Below are 11,859 nucleotides of genomic sequence, written 5' to 3' on the forward strand. Positions count from 1 at the left end.
CAAAACACACAGAAATAGTAAAAGTTTCAGATGTTACAACTTCTAAGCATATGGAGTACTATCATGGATCATCATTTTGGCAGCATTTAAATGATTTTAAAATTATTTCTACATTAACATTCTGGCACTATTTCATAGGATATTTTAAATTGTTTGATTTCTGATTTTAAGTGGTTCTCATATTACTAAATTAGTGATGGGGTAGGGAGACTGGTACTCTTTATTGAGAGGATAACATCCCTCTAGAGAGAGAAAAAAGTAAAGGAAGTGCCTATAAAAATAAAACAACAAATCATGAAATTTATTGTAATTCAACACATGATACAGTAGGAAGTTCTTAAAGATCAAAAAAAAAAAGTGATTTTAAACTGTCCATGTCAAAACACACACACACACACACACACAATGAAAACAAAACCTTTAAGACTAAGTGGGCCTTTCAAGGACGTAAGAAGAGTGTTGTTACATGAAAAGGATTGCAACTAATTTCATGAAACAAAATTTGTATAAATTCTTGCATCGAAAACTAACTTGCTCTGTAAACTTTCACCTAAAGTACAATAAAAAGTTAAAAAAAAAAAACAGACTAATTAGGTTCTTTCAAAATGTGAGGCTATCTATCACCCCCTTTATTTTTCACTTACCCTGTGAGATATAATATAAAAAGAGTTGTCTATAACTCTGTGCAATCTTTATCTTTGCAGTATCTCTTCAACCAGTTCAGTCAGGGTTTCACCCTTACCTCTCCACAGAATCTGCTCTCATTAAGGTCATGTATGACTGAGCAAACTTTAAAATCCAATGGCCATTTGTAAATCCTCATATTGCTTGAACTACCAGCTACATGTGACTCAGTAATGGTCTCACCCTTAAAACACCATCTTTACTTGGTGTCCCTTCTGATTTTCCTCCTGTTTCACTGACAATTTGCTAGTTTCTCAGCCTGCGCTGCTCTTTCTCTGCCTCTTTTCCCTACAAGCCAAACAGCAAACCTGTCTATAGCCATCCCCTTGCCGATTTCAGTCTCCTGTTTTTAAATCGCACCTATACACTGATGTCGCTTGTTTTTGTCAGGACAGGACAAGCTGTGTTATGCTGTAGTAAGAAATTATCAGTGATTTAATGCAACAATAAATTTATTTCCCCTATTTCATTCTATATATCTATCTTGGAAAGACAGACATGTAGGGCAGGGCGCTCTACTACAAATAATGACTCAGGTTCTCGGGGGGGTCACGTACCATAGCTGCATTTGCTGTAGCTGTAACTGTAATAGGTATGTGTAGCCATAGTTGCATGGTGATAGACAGAGTGCTGGAGGCTCCTCACTAGTATTTAACTTCTATTCACAGCCCCAGAAGCTGAACTAGTCAAACAACCCAATAAATAGCAAGGAAGCTGGGAAGCACACTTTCATCTACCCATAAGGAGGGGTGAACCACATAATAATGAGTACTTGTTATGTCTACCACAACTCAAACTTTTTTCTCTAGCCTCGACTTCAACTCTAAATGCTTAACTCATAGAGATATAAACTGCTTGACATCTATACTTGGATATCAACATTTGAAAATTATATCACCTAAACCTGAGCACCTGGCATTTCCCATCTCAGATATTCTCCTTCTACCATCCCCTCATTTCAGTTAAGTGCAACCCCATCCTTATAGTTTCTCAGGGCAATCAGTTAAAGGTAACTCTTGATTTCTCTCATTTTCTCACATGTGACTTCCAACCTTCTAAAAATTCTTCTGGCTATTAGTTCACAGTATATCCAGAATCATACCACTTGCTCACCAACTCCCCCACTAGTATCTCTTAACTTCTAACTCATCTCCTTCCTTCTGCGATTGCCACTGCTTCTGTGTGTTCTCAGCAAAACAGGGTTCTGCTGAGAGTGCTGAGGCATCTCACCTCAGTCAGCCAAACGATTTACATGTATTTACACATATGCATAGGTCCCACATAGTCTGGCTGCCTGTTACCTCCCTGGTCCCATCTCCTGCAAATATCCCCTCTGCTCACTCTGCTCCAAACACACAAATCACTTTGCTCTTTGTGAATAAATTAGGTATACTCTCACCTTCAAATTCACCCAGTTTGGATAAATGCATCTGTAAAGATTACAGAAAAACAAAACAAACAAACAAACAAAAACCCGATGGAGCAGTTCTACTCTGTAATACATGGGGTCACCATTAGTCCGGCATCAATTTGATGGCAACGTGTTTTTTCTTTTTTCTTTTTATATTCTTATCTTAGGATCTTGAACTTACTATTTAGTCTATCTAGAACAGCCTTTCTTGAGGTAAATAGATAGTATTTTACCCTTGATTGTTTTAAGTCAATGGAAAGGTTTCTCTGGTCAGCCTATTTAAAACTGTAATCCCACTTGTCTTGGTTCTCTAGTGCTACTATAATAGAAATACCACAAGTGAATGGCTTTAACAAACAGGGATTTATTGTTACAGTTTAATAGACTATTGTTGTTGTCATGTGCCATCGAGTCAGACCCGACTCATAGCGACCCCTCCTTGGGTTTCCGAGGTGGTATCACTACAGAAGTAGATTGCCCAACATTCCTTCTGAGGAGTGGCTGGTGGGTTTGAACCACCAGCCTTCTGGTTAGCAGTCAAGTGCCTTAGGCACTATGCTACCAGAATTCCTGCTTAATAGGCTAGAAGTCTGAATTCAGAGTGCCGGCTTTAGGGGCTGAATGAAGGCCCCTTGACCTTGGGCTTCAGCTCTGCCTCTTGTTCCTGGTCCCTTGAAGCTGGAGTTCTCTTCTCACTCATGCAGCTCTGGCTGCTGAAGCTGATGAATGCAAGGTCAGCAAGTAAAACTTCATAATCCCAAAATCAACAAGGAAATGGTTCCAGTTCAAAAACAATCCCAAGATTGGTAGACAATATGGCAAGTCACTGGTTGAAGTAGATGAAGATGCAGCCAAATACAGGATCCAAATGTGCCAAAAAGCTAGAGAACTTCCATAAACCTTCTCCATATATACTGAAAGCAGGCTACACTTCAAAGGCAACTACTTACCTGCTCATAGCAGATTCCACTATGAGGCTGATTACAATCTCATCATGGAGAATAACTACATCCAGCTGCCCAGCCACTCAAAACCATGGCCCAGCCATCCTGACACACAACCTTAACTGCCACACACTCTAACCCTCCTTACTGCCTTTATCTCTGTCCTGCTTCATTTATTTTTTCATAGTATTTATTACATTTTAACATAATTTATGTATTTTATTTTTATTGTCTGTATTTACACTTCTAGAATGCAAACTCCAGAAAAGTACTAATTTTTGGTTCAGTACTTACATCACTACTGTCATTAAATGTATTAAACAAAAAGTAGTTATAGAGAGCAGTAAAACCCCAAGATTATGGCTTGGAACCAAATTTACTACCATGGCTCAATTTTCAGCCAAAGAACAGACAGGTCCTTAAGGTGAACAACACCAGTGAGGTGCACACTCCTTAGAACAACCATTAAACAAGAATAAATGTGCAGCATTGGCCCAGGGATAAAGCTCAGAAGGCAGAGAGGGAAGGACTAATGGAAAAGGCTTATGCAGGGAGGAAACAGGAAGAGGGCTGTTACATTTCATGGAATGAAATCAATGTTACGAATCAAAATGTGTATGAATAGTTGAATGGAAAACTAATTTGCTAGGTAAACTTTCACCAAAATCAAAATGAAAAGTTTTTTTTTTTTTAAAAAAAAAAAAAACAGTAATCAGTAAAGAAATGAGGGACATCAGGGACAAAAATGATTTCAATGTGTTTGAATCATAAAGTCAGGGAAAAAGGAATTAGAGATAATATTTAAGTGATTTAGAATATATTTTCAAGGGCAAAGATATTCCTGTTTTAATTGTACGTAAATCTAAAAGAATCTCTTATCATCAATAAGAGAAGTATTTGTTTCCATACTTCCTATTCCTCTGTACTGTTAATTTAATTTCCAAAAAAACAAGAATTTCCATGTGTAGTTTACTTTGACATGTGACTTTTCAGTGTCTCTTAAAAACAGAGCTAGTTCATCTTCTCCACAATGCTTTTTACGCAAACTCACTGCCATCAGGTTGATTCCAACTGATAGTGACCCCCACTATTGGGTTTCTGAGGCAGCAAACCTTTACAGAAGTAGATTGTCCCATATTCATTCCATGGAGTAGTTGGTGGGTTTGAACCACCAACCTTCTGGTTAGCAGTCAAATGCCTAAGGCACTGTGACAGCATAAAAATTGCTTGACAGCTTTACTCTAATTCACATTATTACAGAAAAAAGAAAGTTTGCTATCTTTCAAAGTCCCTAAATCGTTTATGCACCCTAACCTTCTCTACTGTTCTCAATATTTACATCTTATGCTAATCTGCTAAACTGTTGTTCAGAAACAGTGCCAGCATTTACTTATGTGTTCTGTGTTGTAACTTCATTCTTCTACAGCTTTAGTAGTGAACTATTCCTCACACATCCATTCTCCTTGGGGACTTTAAAATCTTGACCAGTGAGTTCATGACAGACAGGTAAGAGGGGGTGCTAAAAAGAAAACTACAACAGGATAATGTATGATCATAGAATCAATGTTATTGTTGTTATGTGCCGTTGAGTCAGACCCGACTCATAGCGACCCCTCCCTGGGTTTCCGAGGCAGTATCACTATGGACGTAGAATGCCCCATCTTCCTTCCAAGGAGTGGCTGGTGGGTATGAACCGCCAGCCTTCTGGTTAGCAGTCAAATGCCTTAGGCACTACGCTACCAGAGCTCCCATAGAATCAATGAGGGCTCAGTATGTAAGGTGCTTTAGTAAATACTTTGCAAAACAAACAAAGAAATCACGTAGAACCACTGACCTCAAGATATACTACATCAATATCAGTAATACTCTATAGATAGCATAATAATCTAATCATATCATGGGAGGAATTTGAAACACAAGAATTAATTTTATTTTATAATAAATCTTTTGGTAAATATTGTCCAGAATGATTTTTCTTTTCTATAAATAATAAGGAACTCTGGGGAATAGAAAAGCAATTTAAAAAGGAGAAACAGACATAAAAAAGACCCTGAAGTGACTTAGTATGCCTTCTGGAAAGATACTACATAACTAATTATTTTTTTATAAACAGTTTTTACTGTAGCATATAGAGATGCTGAACACCGTGACTTATGATAATAATTAAGTCAAACATAAAAGTGTTAACTCAGCCATTAAAACAGAAAATTATAGCTTTCTTTTCCTATCTCCAAACTAAAAAAGCAAATGTTTTTCTAGCTTACTTTCTTATCATCACAGGGAGAAATGAAATATATTTAAAACATAAATTTTAAATGGGAGATAATATAACCCTTTATTTAAAAAATTTGACCTCATTTTTCTCTTTTCCTCTTATGAAGAGGTACTGAGTTAGATGTTCCTGATTGTGAAATCAAACACTCACAGTTATTCTTTCATCTTTATCATCCAGAGGAGAGCCATCTTTTTTCCATGAAATGGTGGGTTCTGGATGGCCTCGCGGAGGCTGGCATTCCATCACTGCAGGCTCTCCCACTGCCACCATGACATCGGACGGGTTTTGTCTGAAGTCATCCCGTAGTACTGTCAGAACAAGATTGAATCATTATTCTCAGTAGTGATGTAGACAGTCTTCATTTCTGAACTTTAGAAAATAGGTATTTATTATAATAAACCACTATGAATAGCTATCTTAATATCTCTGAGAACTTATATCTACTTGGAGACATCTGTAATTGAATAAAGAATGTTAACCTTAAGCATATACAATAGAGAAAATGTGATGTTGTTCACAGGGCACTGGCAAGTGTATTGTGCTGCCTAGTGCTCTCATAGTTAACATTTGGCTTATATTTAACTTGCATTTTATTTTCTGCCTACTGCGTTTCTTTTCTCATCCATGTGTCTAATAAATGTAACAGAATCTTCCTTTGACTTATGACACATCAGAATTATCCTTTCGATAATTAAGTGAATTACATAAAAATAAGAATATTAGAAGTGAAATAAAAATATTTTAACATATGTATTTAGTGCAATATTGTAAACATATCTCCAGTTAGTGTATATGATTATATAATTTAAATATGTTCATTTTTAAAGCTTTAGACAAAGTAATTCCAACAAAATCTTCACCTATGTTCTCCCAATATCACTGAGGCACCAATGATTATTAAAGCACTGCTTGTGACACTACTTTTTATGTTTTCAGTGGTTTTTTTTTTTTTTTTTTCTATGTACTCTCTCATTTAATCCTTAAATCTATTTAGGGTGAAATATTCTATTAGCCTCATTTATATTATAAACGTTATTGATTGATTGATTGTGATTTGGGTGAAGATTTACAGAGAAAATTCACTTTACATACAGCAGTTCACATATACTTTGTCTTATGACATTGACCATAGTTTACCACAATGCAACAGCTCCCCTCCCACTCCCTCCCCATAGTTGCCTCTTCCCAGTGTCCATCCCTCCATGCACTCCTGCCCCCTGAGCTGTCTTCCTGTGCATAAGCAGCCCTTCTTTCTCCCATGATTGTTCTCTCCAAGGAGTGTATCTACCTCAGGTAAATGTTCAACTCATATGCCTGTGTTTTGTTTGGCTTGAAACCACGGGTGTGGGTTCAATTCCAGACCTGAAGGGTGGCTAGGGGCCATGGTCTCAGTTGTTTCACCAGGCAATATTGGGCCAGAAAACCTGGTCCCCCCTCCTTTTTTTTTTTCTCCAAATGATTTTGAGTTTTGTTCCACATTGTTCTCCCTCTCTATCCAGGATCTCCTACATAGAACCCCTTTCAAGTGGATGACAGTGGTAGCCGGGTACCATCTAGTTCTTCTGGTCTCATAGTCATATAGGCTGCTGCTTGGATGGCGTACCAGTTGCTAGGACTAATTGTTTCCATGAATTTTGGTTTTCTTTATTCTTCTTTGCTCTGGATGAGGAGAGACCCATCGTCGCATCTAGATGGCACCTTGCTACCTTTTAAGATCCCAGTCGCTACTCGCCAAAGTAGGAGGTGGAACAATGTTTTGTATAGTATGTTATGCCAATTGAGCTTGATGTCCCCTGCGACTATGGTCCCAATCTCACAGGTTCAACTACTTGGTCCCTTTGGATACCTGGCTGTGACCAAGCAGTGACCACAAGCTTGCACTTTGTCAGCTCTACTATATACCTGGGAATTCTGATCATTCACATAAACTTTTAGGACCATTGTCTGCAACCCTATACATGTTCTTGGATATACTTCCCATTTCATAGACACACCTAATCGTTCAGCCTGTCCACCCATCTATCCATCCATATATCCATGTTTGCTTTCACTGACAACGCAGTACTTTATGTGCAAAAGGGTTCATATTTGTTGTCTGTACCTCCCATGTACCTCTCTAAACGTTATTTTTAAGATGTGGAAACAATTCATCACTTTGATCTCAACTGAGTACTAATTTAATATTGACATACTATAAAATAAGCACTATTATTTACTTTGTAATTGTTTGGAATACATTTAAAAAATCAATCAAATATATATTTCAAAAATTGTACATACATTTAACTATCTTCAGCACCTTGATAATATCTATATATCATGAGTTATTTGGTATCAATTAGTTTTAGAATTAAATCAAAATTTGTACTAGACAGGTAATCTTGAACATATTATTTAACTTCTATTAATCTCACTTTCTTTACTTACAAAACAGATAGAGATAAGTTCAAAACAAAGACTAAGTATTAGCAATCTTTCCATGACTTCATTTTCCTGATCCAGTATGTAATAAAATGTAAACAGTTTTATTAATCTAATTTAAGATTGTACTTAAAATGTTTACTGATATGTTAAATGCACAGATTTGAAGTGATAAACATTGATCTTTCATAATCTATGAGATTGAATATTTGATAGTATTTTGTTATTAAAATGAATTTCCTTCAGTGGTATTTAAAAATATTTTCATGGACAAAGTACTAGACAGGGAAAAAAAAAGTTGTGCTTAAGCCATTACTTCAACATTCACTCTAAAATTTTGGTTCCAAAATCTTGAACTTGCTTAGAAGCTTACAAAAATTTGTTTCCCTCTTGCATATCTTGGTTTTTCCTTCCTCCATACCAAATAAAAATCCAAATACATATGATTAAGCCATATTATCCACTAAACAAAATTCTGTCATTTAATCTGAATTTGAGACAATTTGGTCACTATATGACTATGATAATACTGTGAAAATATTGCTTAACAGATGACACTTGTTACAATGTCTTTGGGGGGGGGAAAAAAAACAGTAAAAGAACATATGATTCCACCAAACTATCAGAATTCTAACTTTAATACTGTTATTGTTGTTGTTATTTGCCATCTGTTAACTTTAATACTACATACTATTTATTTAGGAGCTCTGGTAGCATAATGCCTAAGGCACTTGACTGCTCACCAGAAGGCTGGCGGTTCAAACCCACCAGCCACTTCTCAGAAGGAAGGTTGGGCAATCCCACTTCTGTAGTGATACTGCCTCGGATACCCAAGGAGGGGTCGCTAGGAGTCGGGGCCGACTCGACAGCAAACAACAACAACAAGAACAACAACTATTTATTTACTAATAAAATATATAGACGCAAACAAGGTAAACCTTGTTGAGTGAAAACTCCAGCTACTGTTACCATGTAATAAATAACAGAGTATGAAGACTTCCATTATTTATAAGTCTATATTTACCATAAGTTTTTAAGAAAGTACAACAAATACAATGCAAAGTTCATAGAAAAAGCAAATGAATTAACTTAAGAAATAATATGTGTATCTGCTGGATTATATTTCCAACCTAACACCTCGAAAACATTTTTACACTCTTGAAACACCCAAAGTTAAAACACTTTTCTAATGAAAGTAAATAATTTGCACAATTTTTCTACTTGTTGAGCTTAAAACCAACTCTGTTATACTATATCTCATTTACAAGTTGAAATCTTATCTCAAATAAACCAATGAATGTTAAATGTCTTTCAAACATATCAAAAGTCTAAGATAGATAAATCAAGCTTTTTCTTTTTCATTTACTATGTTATTCGGGCTTTTTATAATATTTAATGAAAAGCTAACAAAATGTAATCCAGTAAAGATTTTTGCTTAGATAATAATCATGTAATTATTTTTTCAGCTGTAAAGCATAAAACTCTAGCATTGCCTATGGCTACAGGCAACCCAGCATAAGCTTATAAATTTAAGATTTTTTTGCTCTCTTCTATAAAAGCGGTTTTTCTCCCTTGTATTTGTTTTAAGTATTTCCTTTTGGGGGAAAATTAGTATGTGTCAAATGAGAAAATGATACGAACTTGTAGTTAAATTATCCAATTCTCTTAATTCATTTGTATATTTAAGCAGTTAAAATAAAAATTGAATTCAAATGATTAACAGTATCTTGGCACAAAAACCTACGACACCTGTAAATATTCCCAAAAGCAAAATTTTCTTAAGAAAAAATGTCTCATTTTCTCTAACAGCTCTATTAGCAAACTTACAAAAACAAAAATTTAATAATAGCTTGAGAAAGAGCAAACAACATATATGTTTCTAAGTCAATATCACTTAAAAATGTTGCTAAACAAATCACAGCTCATCTTAATATCAAAAATACTATATTTCTTCCATGTTTTATATAGTTATATTCTACATTTATAAGAATGTACATACAATTTAAGAGGCTCTAATCTACTTCTGTAAAGACTTACCACCTTGGAAACCCAATGGGGGCCTCTATAAGTTGGTTTTGACTAGATGGCAGAAGGTTTGGGTGTTTTTCTTTCTTTTTTTTTTTTTTTTTGGTGGCACAGTGGTTAAAAACACTTTGCTACTAATTGTAAGGTCAGTGGTTTGAATCCACCAGCCTCTCAGTGGGAGAAAGATGAGGCAGTCTGCTTCTGTAAAGATGTTTATAGCCTTGGACACCCTCTGGGACAGTTCTACCCTGTCCAACAGAGTCACTATGAGTAAGAATCGATTTAACAGTAGTGAGTACATATAATTTGGAGTAAAATATTTTTTTTCTTTTTTCATTTTAAATTAGAGAAAATACAAACTTCATTGATCTTTGAATCTTCTGGAAGTTTCTTTGTCTCAATTTTTTAACAAAAAGTTAGACTTCGTTCAAGGAAAACTATCACATCTTTCTGTAAAGCTATACATCAATTTAATATGATTCTCAAAATAAGTAAACATCTTAACAAGAAGAACTATCTTCATTGAGCATTATATTCTTTTAAGGTCTATCAATGTTTGATCAAATTGACAATATCAGCTCAGAAGATCACACAGGAAACTGAGAAGTAGTGAGTTTATATGAAGAGAGAAGGAACAACTCAGAAAAGGAGGGTGACAATGGTTGTATAACTCAAAAAATGTAGTCAATGCCACTGAATTATTTAATATTACTGAATGTAGTCAATGTCACTGAGCCGTTTAATTGGTGTCATGTTCTGCTGTGTATATTTTCAACAAAAACAGCAACATAAAGTAATTAAAAATTAACTACCATATTTTTTCACAAATAAAAGGACCCACACATGGAACACACAGAAATGGTGAAACTAAGTAAAAGACTTCTGACGTAACACACACGTCGTTTGTGAAGAAATATGGTAAATATATTTTCAGAAAATAATTCTAAAAGTCTTTGCAAACTATTTGAGTAAGGTTGAGAGCACAGGGGGCAAAGTGGAAAACAAACTGTTAAACAGGAACTATTCCAAATATTTGGGAAGTAATGATATTTGAAAAGTAGTCTTTAAGGGTACAGTAGGAAATTTTAGAACTGAAAGAAATGTAACATTATAGAGCAGGAAGAGATTTATGACAACATCTAATCCATTCCCTAAATAGAAATAACTGAGTCCTAGGAAAGTCTGCCACCAGGCTGTGTCATCTGTTACAAAGAGACCAGAGATAGAATAGGCATCTTGATTTCCAGTACAGTGCTACTTTTCTTTTCTTCTTTAAAAAAAAAGAAAAAGAAAAACATGTCACCATTTTACTATAAAATGCAATTTTCCAATGTAACTCATTGTTTTTCCCACAAATTCATTCTATTATGACAGAAGGCTTGACTTATGGTGACTGTTCATTACAGCAGTGCAGCCAAGTGACATTATCCAATCTTGGTTAAGCTCAGATGCTCCTAAAATTAGTTTTGTTCGCCAGTCATGTGGTGAACATCTGTTTAATACAATCTCTTCAGCTTTCCGAAATGTAGAATCTTGGTGCAGTTAGGGGTCTGAATGATGTGTGGTCCAAACATTTAGTTTTAGAAATTAATCAATTAAGGCTTCTATGGGTGGGGTCACATATAATGATAATGGTAATAATATAATAATCGTGTATAATAATTAACATTTATTGAACATTTACTGTGCAAGGAACCACACAAAGTATTAATTCATCTAATCCTCACAATAATGCTATGATATATTTATTAACTGCATTGATGGGCTCAGGTATAGCAAGGATCATGAGGCTGGTACAGGATTGGGCAGTATTTTGTTCTGCTGTGCATAGTATGGTCGCTATGAGTCAGATAACTCAACGGCACCTAACAACAACAACATATTTATTAATTTCATTTCACAAATGAAGGTAATGAAGCTGAAGGGATTAGGTTAGGAGAGGAAACTCAGGCCCGCCCAGGGTAGCAGGCTGGAAGAGCAAGAGAAAGGGGATAAAAGCCAGGAACCCGAACAGAGGAGCAGTCAGCCCCAGGGACAACTCAGGGACGCCCAAAGCAGCAGGGCAGAAGAACAGGAGAAAGGGGATTAAAAGCCAGGAA

General features: G+C 35.6%; 1 protein-coding gene across 1 annotated transcript in view; it reads right to left on the reverse strand.

Moving 5' to 3' along the window:
* The window catches only part of ROBO1 (roundabout guidance receptor 1), a 784,554-nt gene that overhangs the window by 272,082 nt on the left and 500,613 nt on the right, over positions 1-11,859 (reverse strand). The window contains exon 3 of the mRNA XM_042783645.1: positions 5,465-5,622. Coding sequence (XP_042639579.1) covers positions 5,465-5,622 — 158 coding nt within the window. The remainder of the gene's footprint in view (positions 1-5,464; positions 5,623-11,859) is intronic.

This window comes from Orycteropus afer, unplaced genomic scaffold (assembly GCF_000298275.1).
Source record: "Orycteropus afer afer isolate SDZICR_OR568_19922 unplaced genomic scaffold, OryAfe1.0 scaffold00022, whole genome shotgun sequence".
In the NCBI taxonomy this organism is placed as follows: Eukaryota; Metazoa; Chordata; class Mammalia; order Tubulidentata; family Orycteropodidae; genus Orycteropus; species Orycteropus afer.